The 19,094-nt window shown below is 47.6% G+C and overlaps 1 protein-coding gene across 3 annotated transcripts in view; it reads right to left on the bottom strand.

Annotated features, from left to right (window-relative positions):
- IL21R (interleukin 21 receptor) overlaps positions 1-19,094 on the bottom strand; it is a 39,262-nt gene that overhangs the window by 9,492 nt on the left and 10,676 nt on the right. For all 3 annotated transcript variants that reach the window (XR_014254679.1, XM_082429382.1, XM_082429383.1), the window contains exons 2-7: positions 10,904-10,967; positions 8,012-8,114; positions 4,736-4,935; positions 2,368-2,513; positions 1,135-1,312; positions 576-672 (exon numbers count right to left, since the gene is read on the bottom strand). Coding sequence is in view for 2 of the 3 variants with exons in the window: in XM_082429382.1 (XP_082285508.1) it covers positions 576-672; positions 1,135-1,312; positions 2,368-2,513; positions 4,736-4,935; positions 8,012-8,114; positions 10,904-10,952 (773 nt within the window). In the remaining variant the exon portion in view is untranslated. The remainder of the gene's footprint in view (positions 1-575; positions 673-1,134; positions 1,313-2,367; positions 2,514-4,735; positions 4,936-8,011; positions 8,115-10,903; positions 10,968-19,094) is intronic.

Raw genomic sequence — 19,094 nt, 5'->3', positions numbered from 1 at the left:
CGCCCAGCGTCTGCCACTTAGCAAGGGCTCAGCCTCAGCCAGCAGCACGCACGAAGGCCAGGGGAGCTTAGGTTTTATCAATATTTTTAATCAGCATCAGCCTTTCTCTCGATGGCCACGTTCCGCAGAAACCCAATACATAAAGAGATAAAAGCAAAACCTCTGGTTTTGAAGCAGGATTGTCGGGCGGGTTATCCTACCAGCCCTTCACTCCCACCTGGCGGCCCCTCCTGACCCTCAGGACTCAAAGCTTAAAATTCACTGGACAAGATCACAGCTGAGGTCACTGTTATGAGCACAGGTAGAAATTCCTTCTCCTCCACTTCACTGCTGTGTGACTTTGGGCAAGTTCCTAGACAGCTCTGTGCCTCAGTTTCCCCATTTGTCAAATGGAAGTAAATGCCATGTATCAAGCGCATATGGCTGCTGTGAGGGTTAAGCATGTGCTCTACACAGTCCCCAGTAAACGGTTTATTATCACCATCACTGTCATTACTATTGTCGTGGTGACAGGTGTGTCCCCCAGTCCTGGCCCAGGCTGACCCCCTCCCTGCCACCCTGTTCCCTGGCCTCACCTCCAAGGCAGGTGGATCTTCAGGCCTAAGAAGACAAGGATGGGGCATACGAGGACCAGGATGGGAAGCAGTTGAGGGTACAAGTCTCCCTTTATCTCTGGGAAGGAAGAAAACTCTGGGTGAAATTGACTAACCTCTACGAGAGGCCACCCGGGCTGGCTGTGGAGGGCACTGGGTCTGGGCTGGAGTGGAAGGGGGTGGGAAGGCTGCTGGTGCCTCGCAGTGGGATGGACCTGGCTTCAACTCCTGCTCCCACCCCCACCCTAGGCAAGTGATTTCATCTCTCTGAACCTCAGTTTTCTCATCTGCAAAATGGGGATAATAATTCCCACTTCACAGATACATTAGGAGGATCAAAGGCCCTGCCAGGAGAAGCACCTGGCACCCAGTGCAGGGCCTGGCAAGCAGGGGCCCCAGAAATGCTGTGGAACAGCTACAAGGGGATGCATGACTGAGTGGGTACCTTCCAGCCGTGCTGAAAATCTCAGGGCTCAGGGCTGCTGCACTAGGACAAGATTTAGTACAAGGAGTGGGTGTCCATCCCTGCTTCACATCTTACCTTCTGGCTGGGTGTGAAAGATGACTGGGTCACTCCACTCGCTCCAGGTCCCCTGGAAGGAGGAGCCAGGCTGGGGCCCTGCCCGCACCTGCAGCTCGTAGCTTGAGCCTTTGTGGAACTCCAAGGGGAGGAGAGAGACGCTTCTCGAATCCACTGAGATCAGCTTTTTCCCTGGACTCTGCCAACACAGGAAAAGGATGCACTGGGTTAGGACCACCCAGGCCAGCCCCCGCCTCCAGCAGAACCACCCTTTACCAGCCCCCAGGAAAGGGGTGGAGCTTCTCCTGGCAAGTCTCCGCCCCCTCCACAAGAATCAGTGTGAGTTCTGGCCACTCCAGTGTGGGCAGCACAGAGCCATGGGCGCTGCCCCGGCCTTGCCTGTGATACAGTGCTTTGTTCGGTTTCTCTCTGATCCCAGCTCAGTCACCCACAGCCCCACAGGGGACCCTTCCTGCTGGGCCTGGGAATGTGCCAGGAACAGCAGTGGCCATTCCTGGGAATGTTTAGCTGGCAGCATTCCAGACTTTGGACACTTCTGTAATTCTTCAACAGTGGGTATTTTCAATAGTGGGCATTTCTGGGCGTCTTTAACTACAGGCATCTTAGCAATGGGTACCTCTGGAAGTCTTCCACTGGGGACCGTCTAAACTATGGCATTTATGAAAATCTTAAACTGAGACCATTCTAAAGGATGGATAATTAGAACACTTCAGCTGTGACTGTTCTAAATAGTGGGCCATTCTGGAACTCTCCAACATTCTAAACAAAGAATGCCTCTAGAAGCCTTCACATTTGAAACAACGGTCCCTGTGACACTGAACTTTCTTGGTTATTGATACTTCTGGAACTCTCCAACTATGGCCATTCTAAGCAAAGCGGGAAGGTTCCGGACTGCCCCATTTCTGAAACTTCTTCTACTGTGACGGTACTAGACTTGAGATAGAACCAGGGACAGTGCAGATCCCTTCCTCCTTGGCACACCGATAGAGGGGGAAACAGGGACAGGAAGGAATGAATTTTAAGGGGTCTCCTACCCCAGGGAGAAATGAGGCAAGGGCAGCACGGAGTGAGAGAGCGCAAGGGAGAGCGTCCATCCCTGGCGAGTCCCTGGTTTCCACTCTGGACTGTGAATTACAAGCTCACCTGTGTCTGCCCCTCCCCCCAACCCGGATGCTCAGCACTGCCCCTCCCCCTCCCCACCCCCACCTCGCCCCAATCCTCTGAGGGTCTCACCAGAGCCCAGGGGTCTCCAAGCTTCCTGTACCGCAGCTCATACTGAAGTTTGCCGTTCAGCGCGTAGAAATTGTAATTGGAGCTCCAGGAGATGTTATATTGTCCGGAGAAGGTCACGGTCACGTTGAAAGGGGGAGATGGCTTGACTTAGAGGAAAAAGTCAGAAAGATAAAATGGGATGAGATTTTGCAGCAGTTGAGAATGATGTGGTGATGCGAATAGATGCTCTCCTTGATGAGATCAAGACTAATGACCCTGAATCACTTGGGGTAAAGCATTCCCTGTCTCTGGGCCTTAGTTTACTCATCTGAGAAATGAGAGATTTAGATGAGTCTAAAGGGTGGGTGCTACGACTCAGGGGTGCAAGAATGCAGACCGGAGTGGCTGGGGGGAAAAAAACCAACGAGACCCACTCATTCTCCATTTCTGTTCTAAATGATGGCATCATTTTCTTTTAACTCTAGCTTTCTTGAGAAGTCAAAAGACTGTAATTAGCATCATGCTAATTAATTAGCACCAATTATGCTAATGATGGAAGTTACCACCTCTGAGTGCCTGCCGGGCTGCTCTACAACGAGCATTTTGACGCCCGCAGGGGTCCTGGGAATTCGATGTGACTGTTGGCATCTCCCAGACATCTTCTGGAAAGTGCAGGAGCAGAGATTTGGGCCACAACACCACGCCCTCCTGGGCTCTGTGATCCGGCTTGCCATATGCCCCTGTCTTGGGGATCTTAGCTCCTTGGGACAGAGGTTTTGTTCTCCAGGTCAGTGCTGTGTCCGCAGCTCCTAGGACAGAGCCGGCACACAGCAGGCCCTCAAGAGATACTTGTTAAACCAACAAATGAACCTTCCAGGGATTCCAGAAAGGAACTCTGAGGCTGCGGACGACTCAGCACCAAGGCCTGCGATGGGAGAAAGTGAGTGTTCGGGAGGCTGCGGCGAGGGCTTTATTGTCATTGCTATTCCAGCCATGGGTCCTTTGGGACTGGAATAACTGCTAAGCCCTCTCTTCTTTTCCCCAGGCCGACGGAGACCTGGTTTTCCACTTCCCTGTACGTCCTGGGCTGGGTGGTGAGGACCAGAGCTGGGGATCAGGGATGGGGTCAAGGACGGGGGCCCAGAGCCCAGGAGGGGGAAGGGAGTAGAACACTGCCCCCTGCCAAATCTGGGCACAGGCCTGGCTTCAGGCCCTGGCAGGGAGGAGGAGAGGGAGGGGGCCAGAGAGAAATGGGACTTGGAGCCACCCTGTGAGGTGGAGGGGCCGTGAAGCGGTTCCTTCTCCTCTGCAGGGGCAGGGGGAGGCTTGCTGTCTGCCCAGCTCACTCAGAGGGGCAAGAGGGCGCCCCTGCTCTGTGAACTTGCCACGCCTGGATCTGCATGGCTGAGTGACCGTGTGCGTATGTGTGCATATGGGCGTGTGTGAGAGAGCGTGGGCCTGTGGCCGGGCAGGCTAGGCCGAGGGCTGCTGGGACACCCGTGCATTTTTCCAAGGGTGTATTTATGAGTGTGTGTGTGACAGACTCTGGGTGTGTCTGCGTGTGTGTGAATCTTTACTCACACCTTGTGTGGTGGGACACCCACTCAGTGAAGTGGTGCAAACCTGGACCCCCTCCAGGTGACAGACACCCTCTCACCCCCCTGCCCCACCACTGGGAACCTAGGGCCAAAATTCCCCAGAGATTCCTCGCAGAGGCTGGGCCTTCCCGAGGAGGGCAGGACTCTCTTAGCAGTCTGCGTTTGCATGCCTCTGAACACGGGCTTCTCACCCGCTCCGTGGAAATCCCACTTTGGACACACACACACACACACACACACACACACACACACACACACTAAAAGCTGCCTCCTGGACCCGCCCTGGTTCTGGACCCACAGAGACAACTGCTTCCACCAGCCAGGACCCCCTGCTCCTGGACTCCTCCCTACCCCCAGCTTGGAGGGAAATTCCAGGCCTCACTGGAGCTAATGAATGGGAGAAAACTCAGGGAGGTTTTTCTCTTGGGACTCAATGTCCCCACTTGCCTCATAATGTAGACAGAATCCCTAAGAGTCAGGGTTAAAAGGGCCCTCACTCTACAAATAGGGAACCGGTCCAAGTTCACAGATAGGCAGGGGCTGAGCCAGAACTGAAGGCCAAGATCCTGGGTCCCAGTCCAGCTCCTTTGTACACCGCTGCTGCCTCTCTTTGGTTAAAGCTCAAACCTAGTTATCAACCCATCACACCTTAGTAAACATCAGTGCATCTACAGAGCAGAACTCCAAGGGGAGGTAAGGACATAGGACAGGTCAGCTATGATGGTGGGGGAAGGGGAGCCGTCTCAGGGACCATGTGTCTTCCTCAGCTCTGGGGTCCAAGGGATACTCACTGCTTTTAGCCAGGATGAAGCTGCCGCACTCCTGGGAGTTGTTGCCGGTCTGGTCTGTCATGTTGACACTGAAAACGTCGTCGGCCATGAACTGGAACACATCCATGTGGCACGTGTACTCCGCATGCGTGGCGTTGTGGGTGGACCAGCAGAGGCTGCAGGAGGTGACCTCGTCCTCCAGTTCTCCATATGAGTCTTGCCTTCAAGGACAGAGCAGCCGGTTATGGCTGGAAGCCAGCGGGGCTCAGGGCACAGGGCCAGGACCCAAGCCCAGAATCTTGGGGCTGGGAGGGAGTTGAGGTGACGCCGGGGGTCACCTGGTCCAACTACCCCTTGCCCCGGGAAGATACTCCTCCCCTGAAGCAGCCCTGATGGATGGTGTCCAGGCGTGGCTTGTATGCCTCCAAGGGACTGGGAACTCACTACCTCATTTAAGGACAGCAGCTCTTAACTTTGGAAATTTAGGCCATTCTTGCCTGGACTGAGCCTAAATCTGTCCCTGTCAGTTCCATCAGCTGTATCACTGTCCTACAGAAAGAGTGCTAAGCATTTCAGTTCTCCTTCCTGCCCTCTTCTGTCCAACATCTGCTGAATACCTAATAAGTGCTTGTGCTCAGGGCCAAGATAAGAGCCAAATGAACTTCATCCCCTGCTTTGGGTGAACTACCAGGGAGGCTATTGGTATAAGAGTGGGGGGAAATACTCTGGCTTTTTAACTGCCAGTGGGCAGAAACAGTGGGTTTTGAAGTATGTATAGGAGTTCACCAGATATTTATTTCCCTACCTACATCTTCAGGCTGTGAACATGACCACCCTTGAGGGCTAATATGGATGTGTGGACTCAGTTCTTTGCTAAATATTTGCTGGAATAGAAACTTCTGCTGAATAAAGGGTCTCTAAACCTCTTGCACAGCAGCCAGGAGGATCTTTAAAAACTCCCTGTCATCCCCATGCCTAAAACCCTCGGTGGCTTCTCATCACCCACACAATAAAAGCTGGCCCTTGCTTACCTCTCATCTCCTTTGCTTGTTATTCTCTCTCACACTGGGTCACTCTGCTCTGGCCCCACTGACCTCCTCGCTCTTCCTCAGACTCATTAGTCTCTCCCTACCTCAGGATCTTTGCACTTGCAGTGCCCTCTGCCTGGACTGCCCTTTCCCCAGCTCACTGGCTGCCTCCTTCTCACCCAGAGAGGCCTGCCCCGACCACCCTGGCTAAAGCAGACCTTCCCCCCATGTCACTTGCTTTCTCAGAAAGCATCCTGTTGGTTGTTTACATGTTTCTTGTCTGTCTCCCCAGCCACTCCCCACCTGCAGTGAATCAGCTCCGGGACCAGCTGGGACCTTGTTGGTCTTAGGCTCTACTGGGCCCCCAGTACCTGCAAGTGTCTGGCAAGAGCTTAATAAATATGTTCTGAAGAAGTAAGTGAATGAACGAATGAATTGGTGATGACAGAATGAAAGCCAGCTGTTCTTTATCCTGAGCAGCACATTGACAAAGACTCTCCTTGACCAGGCTCAATTCAGGCTCCTCGGAACTCTCTCCTCAACCAGGCCCTGACTTTGGGACTTCCACGCTCGTCTCTGCATTGTCTAATTTTAGCAAGAATCCTGCTAAGTCATTTTAGCCAGAGTCTTCCATCCTTGATATCTGATCGAATTCCTCATCCTCCACCACCCCCAGGTGATGTAGGCTCACCCTGGGCTGCCATTAGCAAGAATCCTGTTAAGTCAGTTTAGCTGGAACCCCCCTTACCCTGATGTTTCCTCTTAGTATTTTTCCATCCATTGACCTGCTCCTTGGCTATAAATTCCTAATTTTCCTTGTTGTATTCGAGTTGAGCCCAAGCTCTCTTCCCCACGCCAAAACCCCACGCAGCGGTCCCTACACCGATCATGATGGTCTTTTTTTTTTTTTTTTTTAAAGAATCCCTTATATATTCTTTTTTAAAAAAATAAATTTATTTACTTATTTATTTTTGCCTGCGTTGGGTCTTCGTTTCTGCGTGCGGGCTTTCTCTAGTTGCGGCGAGAGGGGGCTCTCTTCATTGCGGTGTGCAGGCTTCTCATTGCAGTGGCTTCTCTTGTTGCGGAGCACGGGCTCTAGGTGCGTAGGCTTCAGTAGTTGTGGCACGTGGGCTCAGTAGTTGTGGCTTACGGGCTCTAGAGCGCAGGTTCAGTAGTTGTGGCACACGGGCTTAGTTGCTCCACGGCATGCGGGATCTTCCAGGACCAGTGCTCGAAACTGTGCCCCCTGCATTGGCAGGCGGATTCTTAACCACTGCACCACCAGGGAAGCCCGATCATTATGGTCTTGAATAAAGTCTGCCTTACCATTCTTTAACAAGTGCAGGGGCTTCCCTGGTGGTGCAGTGGTTAGGAATCCGCCTGCCAATGCAGGGGACACGGGTTCGTGCCCCGCTCCGGGAAGATCCCACATGCCGCGGAGCGGCTAGGCCTGTGAGCCACAACTACTGAGCCTGCGCGTCTGGAGCCTGTGCTCCGCAACCGGAGAGGCCGTGACAGTGAGAGGCCCGCGCACCGCGATGAAGAGTGGCCCCCGCTCGCCGCAACTGGAGAAAGCCCTTGCACAGAAACGAAGACCCAACACAGCCAAAAATAAATAAATAATAAATAAATTTATTTTAAAAAAAAAACAAGTGCAATGAAAAATTTTTCTTTAACAATAGGGACCCATGAATCTTGGAGTCAGACTGCCTGTGTTTGAATCTCACCTCCACCATTCACTGGCTGTGTGACCTTGGGCAAACTGCATAACCTCTCTGAACCCTAGTGTCCTCGTTTGTTAAACGGGAGTAATAATTTTGAGGATGGGAATTGATGGTTCATGTGAAGTGTAGCAGGATGCCGGGCATGTATTCAGTGTTCAAAAAAATCATGTGGCAGTCTGGTCATCCTGGGGTCTCAAAACCACAGTCTGGCCTGTGTGGGCAAGAGAGTATGGTCTTTGGAGCCCTGCTCACTGGACAAGTCTCGTGAGTCCTGCATGGGCATCTGTAAGATAGGCACAGTGATTCCCAGCTCACGGTCCCAGATCACGGACAGTGATTCTCAGCTCATGGTGAAACCAAATGCTGTTGGTGAAAGTGCTGAGAGAGCCCCCAGAAGTGGCAGCCATTATTTTTATTGCTAAACTACCTGCCAGGCACACAGTAGGTCCAACTCAGTCTGTGGCCTCTGGCAGTCCTGCCTCACCCCAGCCCTGCAGGGCTACCCTGAATAGCATCCCTGAGGCTGGCAAGGCCTGGCCACTTACCAGGTGAGGGTGAGCGTGCCAGGGTGCAGGGCCAATGTCTCCAGGATGCAGGTGACCGTCTGGATGTAATCGGTGTAGCAGACGAGGTCTGAGCAGCCGCAGGCTGGAGGGTCAAGGGAGACAGAAACCTTGGTGTTGGGGGGGGCCGGTCGGGGGCAGCAGAGCTCATCACCCCCTCAGCCCCTTGAGGGCTGGAGGATGAGGGGAAGCAGGGGTCCCAGGGCCAGGATGAATATGACAACCCTAGGGCCACTAAGATAAAGTCCTGGAGCAAGGGGGTCCTTGCCACTTAAGAATTCTATTTTTGAGCCCCCAAAGTTGCGAGGTTGGCTATGGAGACAAGACTCTCTTAACGATAAACATCATAAACTAAGCGGGTCCCCACCCAGCGCCCTCCCCACAAGCCCTGTGTCCAGACACCAGGTCAGCAGCCCTCCTGGCCGGCCTCCCTCTCAAGGTGGTGTGTCCTGAACTCCCCGGTTGCCGGGGGAACCTGCACATCCCACGAGAGGGATTCATGTGGTCAGTGAGAGACCACATGCTCCCTCTGTTCCCTGCAGCTGGTCCAAGACAGGACACGGACCTCGGTGACCTGGCAGTGCTTAGAGGGAGCAAGAAACCTTCAGAAAACTGAGAAGCCCTTGGATACTTTTGCCAAGATGTCTGTATTATCCTACTGCCCAAACCATCGCCACCAGCACCAACCAAGTGACACAGGTATGGTCCCCCTCAGGCAATTTTATTGGAAGATTGGATACTCTCCCAACTCCAGCATTAATTTCTTTACTTTGTGCTAAAAATGTTCGACAAAATCCAGTTAATAAGTTTTAGTTTAGCTTTGTTTTGTAAGATCAAGTGCCAACGCTGCTATTCCCCCTGCCTCCACCCCCCACTATTTACCAGAAATTTGTTCCCCTTTTAAATGGATTCGTTCTTAGTGGCTTTTTCCTATTTTTCCTTGACTAATGAAGATCCAGGGGGTAGCAGTACATTCCTCCTGGGTCTCCATCTAGGTCAGAAGCTGGATTTGCAGTCAAGAACACTGTCACTGGAAACATCCTTTATTTCTACTCCCATCACTTTTACAAATGAGAACACTGAAGCTCTGAGACTGGGCTACACCTCTTGTCTCGCTCTTGGTCTGGGCTCATGAGACCCAGGAAAGGCAAAATCTAATCTGTGCTGGTTCTTCACATCCACACACATGGCAGACACCGCTCATCGATCATGGCACTCACTCCCTTGGGTGTGGCCTCAGAATCCTTCTCAACACAGTTGAGTGGCTCCAGACAGCCACTACCAAGGGATCTGAGATGTGGAAATGAATCCTGTTCTAGGAGGAAGTTTCCCTCGGGGAGGGGCACAGGGCCTGTCGGTGGACACAGAGCGGCCAGTTCAGATACTCTGTGGAGAAAAGAGGACTGATTCTGGCAGGACCAAAACCCACGTGGCTGTGTCCTCTCTGAGTTCATCGTAGCCTAGCTGTTCTCTTTCAGGGCTCCAGAACTCGGAGAGGAGCTGCCTTTCCTAGGTAGACTCAAGGCCACCAAGGGACAGGGTTTGTCCCAAACTTGTAATGAAACATTGGAGAGGGGACAGTAGTCCCTGAACTAGTGTGGAGGTGGCATCAGGGACCAGAGGGAGTAAAAACCCTGTCACCGGTCACTACCCTGAGCCCTGGGCAGAGAGCCCCCGGGCCACCCCCCACCCCGCCCAGGGTTATCACAGCGTGTGGGAGGCAGTGGGAGCCGTGAAAAGTGCACACATGACTCACGACTGCTCTGAGTCCCTATTTGTAAGCCGGAGACACTGGCCCCTCGGAGGGGGTGGGGAGGCATTTAGATGATATCACGCCGGTGCAGCCCACGCTGCCTGCACGTGGCACTCACCCAATAAAAGCAGTTAAGACCACGGGAATCAGGCAGATTTGGGAACCCATCCCAGCTCTGCCACTGCCCGGCTGTGTGGCCGTGGACCTGCCTCTCACCCTCTCTGAGCCTCACAGGCTGTCGGGAGAAGGGAATGAGGATGCTTGGCCCCTGGGACACAGCAGGGGCTTGTTATTTGTGCCCACGGGGTGGGGAGAGGCAGCGGGTGACCCAAAGGCCCTTAGAGGCTAGGACAGGATGCTGACCACTCAGAAAGGGAAAATAAAGGAGCCTGATATCTGTTTCCTGATGGAGCTATTTGAGGCTTTGGGTCTTCCGGTAAAAACCGGAGTGAAATGCCTATGAGTCAGCACAGTGGCGGCTGAGGGCACCCCTGCCCCCAGGCCAGCTCCCATTCGAGCCTGTGTGCTGCGTCCCGCCTCCTCTGGGAAGGCTTCCTGGATCTCTCAGCCCTGACTGTGCCCCCAAGTCTAACACCTGGCCTTTCCCTGCTCGGATCTCGAACATCTCTCCCTCTGACTGCAACATCTTCTGGTCCTCCAGGGCTTCCTCTGAGGCTTTGGCTACTTTTGTCTCCACAGCCACTCTCCCCCACAAGGGAATATCTGTGCTGGCAGTGGATCCAGTGATTGTTGAAAAACATCTCCTAGGAGATGAGGAGAAACTGAGGTTAGACCACAGGCAGGACTTCCTCACTCTGAGAATTGGGAGCCAGCCAAGGCAGAGAGAAGAAGGATGAAGTCTCTCATCCTCCCGCCCCCCTTCCCCGGCCAGTGAGACGTGGAGGCCAGGACAGTGGGCTGGGCCATGTGGGACTCACTTCTGGACAGTGGAGCTCTCTGGTGGGATGGGCTCTGGCTAATGCAGAGATGGCTACTGGACTTGTGTCGGCCGCAAGTGGACAGATCCCACAGACTCTGACCCTGTGGCCTCTACCCCGCCCTGGAGCCCACAAGGCCAGCCCGGCCGCTCTCCGCCCACACACCACGGAGCAACTACTTACCCCCCTGGAGCATCAGCAGGAGCAAAGGGGCAGCCCAGCCACAGAGCATGCTGCCTGCCAGAGCCTGGAAGAGACACACAGGGAGAAGGTGGGCCTGGGGCCTGGGGACCAAAGGACCTTGAACATCCTGCCTCTGGTCCCCATCCCTCCTTTGGAAGACTTGCCTCAGTTTCTTGGATTTGTTTCTGAGAAACAAGAGTTTGAGGAGCCCGTGGCTGCCCCCAAGGATTCCTGTCCCTTAGAAGTGGCTTCTTTGCCCCTTGGATCCCTCCCCATGTCTCCCCACTTCTGCCTGGGCCCCCAGCACCATCACAAATGAGAGGGGGATGTAAAGGGGGAAGAGCTCACTGCTGGTCCACGCCTGCTAAGCCTGTTGATGTAGCACGATGTGTGCACGTTTATCCATCTAGATAAGAAAGAGGGAGGCAGGGAGGGGAAAGTGGCTTGGAAAGTGGTATTTGAGGAGCAGCGATCTTGAGTCCTCCTTCTTACGAAACCCCCATGTTGATGTTAGCCCAATTAATTGGCTTCTTAATGAGTAACAAATCCAAGATTAGCCCACAAAGGAGACAGTTACTGCATACCTAAGATAAGCTTAGCCCAATAGTGAGGGTTCTGACCCAAATACAGAGCTCCCCCGGGTTAGCCCACCAGCAAGCACGGGGGAACCCAGCTTGACCACACGAAGGTGCCCTGGACACCCTGATCTGCATGAGATGGAGAAGAGACCTCTTTGGAGACCAGAGTCAGCCTGTCCAGGAAGAGCGGACTTTGGTACCTTGGGCAGAAGAACAACCCACCAGGCTGGCAATGCCAGGCTCTTGCTGGCACTTTATCCATTGCACCCCCAGCTCTGTTTCTACTCGGGGAGGTACCAGCCAGAAGCCAGTGGGTCCCAAGAACCCTACCCAGATAGATCCCATGGACAGGGGTGTAGCTGGAACAGGAGCCCAGAGGGCTGACCCGTGCAGGGACCAAGTCACACACATGGCTTCTTCCGGACACCATCCCTCAACCCGGGTTCTCCCAGAGCCTACTCTGGCCCTGCCGGGAGCTTCCTCTGAGCTCCCTAACAAGTCACCAGGTAGGCAGTGGTGCAGGGCATGGAGAGGTTCAGCTGTGTGGCTCTCGGCTGGTCGCTTCCCCTCTCTGAGCCTTAGAAGTAAAGATGGTAAAGCCTGCTTCCAGGATTCTTGTGAGGATTCAAAGACTCCATTTATAGAATCACTGGGCCCCTGGCATAGCCCCTGACACACAAACACTCAAGAAACAGTGATGGATACAGGCTTTTAAAGCACCAGAATGGACGGACTCCCTGAGTGATCTACCCAAGAGGTCCCCAAATGTCTCATTTTCCAAAAGTTGGCCATATTTGTAGATCATGTGTACTATTATTTATTTAATATATTTTCTATAAACAAACCCTATTAAAAATTGAACTCCAACTTCAAGCTAAGTAATAATGCACATAGTTGTGTATTTTTTCCCCATAGTTGTGTATCATTCCCCAGTCAATGATAGTAAAGCATTTGAAACAGTGCCTGGCATATAGCAGATGTTATATAAGTGTTTCTTAAACAAAACAATCAACTTACCATAAAACAAAATGCAGTGAAATGTAAAAACTAAATACAAGGAAAACAAAAGACAATAATTGAATTTTAGTCAGATACTATTCCCTGCTTAAGACTCTGATGGGGCTTCCCTGGTGGCTCAGTGGTTAAGAAGAATCCACCTGACAATGCAGGGGACACTGGTTCGAGCCCTGGTTCGGGAAGATCCCACGTGCTGCGGAGCAACTAAGCCCGTGGGCCACAACTACTGAGCCTGCGCTCTAGAGCCCGAGAGCCACAACTACTGAGCCCACATGCCACAACTACTGAAGCCTGTGCGCCTAGAGCCTGTGTTCCACAACAAGAGAAGCCACTGCAATGAGAAGCCCGCGTGCTGCAACGAAGACCCAATGCAGCCAAAAATAAATAAATAAAATAAATAAATTTATTTAAAAAAAAAAAGACTCTGATGAGTTGGAGGTCTAGTTTGCCTTTGTTTAAAAAGGGAGATTAAAGAGTATTAGAGAGGTGTTGAAGACATACTAGCATCAAGCTGAGATTCTCACCCCCTCCCTCATCAGAGGATAGAAAGAAGTTTGAAAAAGGTCTCACTCTCTCACTAGGGGGTCCAGGGATATTTAACACCATCTAAAACAAGCCACTCAATTCTGGGAAACATCAGCCTTGAATGATGACGTCTTCTCCTGTTTCCACAGCACCAAGTAGGAACGCCTCCCGGTCCTACTGCCCTCCCTGCCCTGAATCCACCCCCTTATGGGGCTTCCCACTCAGCTGACTCCTGAGGGCAACAGCAACTTACTCCCCAGATGCACCCAGACCAGCAGGTGTGCTTCCTGAGTGAAGGACAGAGGGTGCCCTGCAGCCTCCTACAGAGGAGTGAAGAACACCTGGCTTGGAGTCTGCCAGGTGCCAGCTGTGCGACCTTGGGCAAGTTCCTGACCTCTCTGATTCTCTGTTTTCTTTTGTTGTAGGCACTAAATGCATCATTGCCTGTGAAGCACTCCAGCGCAGTCCTGGATGGGATGGCGCCCTAAATTGGTGCTTAGCCACCAGGCTCCAGTGACTAGAAATGGCTTCTGAGGTTGTGGTCCTTCAGACTAAAAGTTGGCCAAATTTCAGGAGAGTCTGGGGATGTGGAGAAGACTGGGGGGAGGAAGTCAAATGGAAGCAGGTGCTATGGAGAACACAAAGTGCTTAACTTCACAGTCAACAAGGAAATGCAAATGAAAACCACAATAACATGCCATTTAAATTTTATCAGATTAGTAAAAACTAAAAGTCTGACAACATCACATGTTGCTGAGGACACAACGTAATGGGAACTCTCATTTACAGCTAGTGGAGATGTAAATTAATACAACTAGTCTGGAAAATAGTTTGGCATGGCCTAATAAACCTGAACAAGTGTTTGCCCTAAGACCCAGCAATTCCACTGTGAGGTATCCTACCAAGGAAACACTGGCACATGTGTACAAGAAACATAGGCAGAAATGTTTATAGTGGCATTGATTTTAATATTGAAAAACTGGAAACGACCTAAATATCCATAAGCAAGAGAATGGAAAGATAAACTATGGTGTAATCACTCAATGTGAAAATGAATCATAGCTTCACACAACAAAGCAAATGACTCTTACAGAAAAAAAACAACAACAACAACCAAAAAACCAACGAAAAAACCCACAAAGCAAATGACTCTTTCTGAAGCAAAAGAAAAATTACAAGAGAACACAGGCATAATAACAACATCTGTGTCACACTTAACACCATGTAAAGCAGGTCTATATAGTGTTTGGGTGAATATACATGTGTCCTGAATATACAGAGAAATCCAAGGGAATGAAAAACATCAAATCTTGAATAGCGTAGACAAGGAGGGGATGTGATGAGGTGAGGGTCTCCAGGGGTCTCAACAGTTTGGTAAAACTGAGTGAAGCTACCATGGGTGCTGATTATGTTTTTCTTTACACCTTTTTGTATGTCCAAACTATTTCATAACATTTTAAATGTAAGTGAATCTTGGATTTATAAAATAAAATGTGAAGGGGGACTTTCACTTCTGGCCATGATGGAGCTGGTATCTGAGTAACCCTCTCACTAAGAACAACTACAAGAGGAGAAAAAAAAACGCTAGAAAGCATGAGAAAGCAACCAAGTTAGATAGTACTTGAGAGGCCAGGGTGCCAGAGAGAAGGAAAATGTGTTGAAATTCTGCATGCAATGTCCCCTCAAATAATCTGCCAAGTCATTGCAAATGAGTTACATTCCAGGAAACCTAGCAGAAAGCATCTGGTAACAGGCTAAAAGGCTAAGAAGAGATTTTGTCAGTTTCACAATGCTAAGGAAAGAATCAGAGTCTAAGAAAAACGGGCCCTGATAAATACCCAGTTACTCAGGAAAGGCTATGCCTTGGGAATAAGAAAAATCAGAAATAGTTCAGTCTTCACTGCATCAAGATGATCTGCCTATATGCTATATGTCTGCTAGAAAAAAAAAATTAAAAACTATCTGGAAAAAATTAGCTTCATCTAAAGCCTCCATACTTTTCATACGCAATGTCCAGCATTGAATTAAATTGATAAGACAAACCAGAAAACAGTACCAAATGACCAAAAGCCAAGAGGATAAAACCAAAACAAAACCAGAAACAGACTGATAAGTGATTCAGAAAATGGCCTTATGAGACAGGATTTAAAATAACTATGATCAGTACGTTCAAGAATTCCATCAGAAATACAGCATCTATTTAAAAGTAGAAACTCTAGAGCTGAAAAATGCAATAATTGAAATGTATAAGAACTTAATAGATGGATAAAGGAACAGATTAGAAAATCAGAAGATAGGATTGGTGAACTGAAAGATTGGTAGAAAATGAACAGATTGAAGCATGCAGAGAAAAAAATGTTTAAAAATACAGAAAAGAGCACAAGAGACACATGAGACATTGTGAAAAGGTCTAACATAAATGTATTTGGAGTCAAGAAAAAGAAGAGAGAGAATAACTCAGAAGCAATAATAGAGATACTGGTTAAGAATTTTTCAAAACTAACAGGAAACCTTAAGCTACAGATTCTACTGTACTGGCTTATTTACAGACATATAGATCAATGGAATAAAACTGAGAGTCCAGAAAAAAGGTCATACATTTACATTCAATTGATGTTTGACAAGGGTGCCAAGACAACTCACTGGGGGAAAAGAATAGTCTTTAAAATAAATGGGGGACCTCCCTGGTGGCACAGTGGTTAAGAATCAGCCTGCCAATGCAGGGGACACGGGTTCAATCCCTGGTCCGGGAAGATCCCACATGCCACAGAGCAACTGTGCGCCACAATTGTTGAGCCTGCACTCTAGAGCCCACGCGCCACAACTGCTGAAGCCTGTGCGCCACAACTACTGAGTCCACACGCCGCAACTACTGAGCCCACATGCTGCAACTACTGAAGCCCGCACGCCTAGAGTATGTGCTCAAGAGAAGCCACCGCAATGAAAAACCTGCGCACCACAACGAAGAGTAGCCCCCACTCGCCGCAACTAGAGAAAGTCTGCGCACAGCAATGAAGACCCAACGCAGCCAAAAGTAAAATAAAATAATTTTAAAATTAAAATAAATAAATAAAATAAAATAAATGGTGCTCATACAACTGGGTATCCACATGAAATAGAATGAAACTGGACTCCTATTTCACACCATATACAAAAATCAACTCAAAATGGATCAAAGGCCCAGTATGAAGAGGAAGAACTATTAAACTCTTAAAATAAAATACAGGTGTAAATCTTCAGAACCTTGTATTAGACAGTAGTTTCTTAGACATGAAACTAAAAGCACAAGCAACCAAAGGAAAACAGATATATTGAACTATTTCAAATTTTAAAACTTTCGTGCTTCAAAAGACACTATCAAGAAAGTGAAAAGACAATATACAGAATGGGAAAAATATTTGCAAACCATATATTTGTTAGTGTTCAGAATACATAAAGAACCCTCAAGATCTAAAAGACAACCCAATTTTAAACTGTGCAAAAGATTTGAATAGACATTTTTCCAATGAGATATACTAGTGACCAATAAACACATGAAAAGATGCTTATCATCATTAGTCATTAGGGAAATGCAAATAAGGACCACGGAGTGATACCACCTCACACCCACTAGATGGCTATTTTTAAAAATGGAAAATAAAAAATGTGGGTGAGGATATAAGGGTGGAACCCTTATACATTGCTGATGGGAATGTAAAATGGTGCAGCCACTATGCAAAACAGTTTTACAGTTTCTCAAAAAGTTAATATAGTGTTACCACGTGACCAAGCAATTTGACTCCTAGGTATATAGCGAAAAGAATTGAAAACATATGTTCACAAAAAAACCCTTCTACACAAATGTTCATAGCAGCATTACTTATAATAACCCTAAACTGGAAGCAACTCAAATGTTCATTAACTGATGAATAGACAAACAAAATGTAGACTATGCATACAATGGAATATTATTCCACCATAAAAATGAATCAATTACTGATACATGTTGCAACACGGATGAACCTTGAAAATTTATCCAAAGTAAAGAAGCCAGACACAAAAAGGCACATATTGTATGATTCTATTTATATGAAGTGTCCAGAATAGGCAAATCCATAGACAGGTAGTAGATTAGTTGTTGTCAAGGGCTAGAGCTTTGGAGGGAGGGGGAATAGGGAGTGACTGCTAATGGGTATAGGATGTTTTTGGAGCAATAAAAATGTTCTGTAGTTAGATAGTAGTGATGATTGCACAAATTTATAAGTATACTAAAAACTACTTAATTGTGTACCTCAAAAGAGTGAATTTTATGGTATGTGAATTGGATCTTAATTACAAATTTTTTTAAATGAAGGCAAAATAAATCATTATTTTTTATACCAAAAAAAAAAGCTGAGAGAATTTGTCACCTGTAGACCTGCATCAAAAGACATATTAAAGTGAATTTTGGGGGCAAAAGGAAAATAATCTCAGATGGGAAGCAATTTACTGTAGGAAGGAATGAAGAGCAATAGAATATTATAAATATAAATACTATTGATTGCTGAAAATAATAATGGTAATATCTTATGAAGTTTAAACAATATGCAGAATTAAAATACATTACCATGATACACCAAAGATAAGAAGGGGTGAATAAAGTTAAAGGTCACTGTATTGTCTGGGAAGTGATAAAAATACTAATATAAAGGTAGACTCCAAAAAAAAAATCAATTACGCATGCTGTAATCTCTAAGAAAAACACTAAAAGAGTTACAAAAGAAAATATAACAAACTAATAGACAGGAAACATAGATTAATAATTTTTAAAACTTTATTCATCTAAAAAATGGGACAAAGAAGAAAAAGGAGCAAAGAATAGATAGGACAAAAGGAAAACAAATAATAAGAAGTTACACTTAATCCCAAACACCTCAGTATTTTTATTAAGTGTATGAACTAATCACTGAAATTAAAGACGTAACCTTGAAACCAACACTTTGCATTAAAATAAAGTGAAATTATAGTTTAATCTCTCTCATAAATATACTTACAAAAATTCTAAGCAAAATAGTAACAAATCAAATCTGATGATATATACAAAAGTAAATTATACATCCTTATCACATGAGGTTTATTCCAAGAATACAAGGGTAGTTTGACATTTGAAGGTCAGTCATCTATTTCACCACATAAACAGAATAAAGAAGAAATTTTATACGATAATTTAATAATTTTTAATATGACATTTAATAATTTGCAACACTCATTCATGATTTTTAAAACACTCTCAGGAAACCAGGAATAGAAGGAACACTCTTAATCTGATAAGGAGCACACACGTGTGTGCGCACACACACACACACTACATACAACTAACATCCCTAATGGTCAGATAGTGAACACTTTATCCTCTAGGGCAGGACAAAGGTAAGAATGTCTTGTACTGGAGGTCCTAGTCAATGCAATAAGGCAAGAAAAATAAATAAATTTATAAATATCAGAAAACTATAAGGATTGGAATGATATTACCTTAAAAAGTCCAGACACTTAACAGATAAACTGTTAGATAATAACTGTTAAACAAGGGCACTGAATTTGAGACTAATATAAAAAATATATTTCTAAAGATCAACAAAGTTGACAAACCTTTAGCTAGACTAAGAAAGAGAAGATTCAAATAACTAAAATCAGAAAAGAAAGATGAGACATTACAACTGATGCCACAGAAGTAAAATTGATTATAAGATACAACTATGAATAATCATACAGCAACAAATTCGATAATGTAGAAGAAATGGATAAATTCCTAAAAACCTGCCAAGACTGAATTATGAAGAAATAAGTAGGCTCTAAGTAGGCTGCAAAAGCAACAGAAGCAAAGATAGGGAAGTGGGACTACATCATAGTAAAAAGCTTCTGCATTGCAAAGAAAACCATCAACAACATGAAAAGGTAACCTACTGAGTGGGAGAAAATATTTGAAAATTATATATCAGATAAGGGACTAATATGCCAAATATATAAAGAGCTCATACAATCTGATTTAAAAATGAGCAGAAGGGGGGCTTCTCTGGTGGCGCAGTGGTTGAGAATCTGCCTGCCAATGCAGG

The sequence above is a fragment of the Balaenoptera physalus genome (assembly GCF_965194825.1).
Source record: "Balaenoptera physalus genome assembly, chromosome: 16".
Lineage (NCBI taxonomy): Eukaryota > Metazoa > Chordata > Mammalia > Artiodactyla > Balaenopteridae > Balaenoptera > Balaenoptera physalus.
Note: the sequence above shows the minus strand (reverse complement) of the source record. Positions and strands in the feature narration are given on the sequence as shown.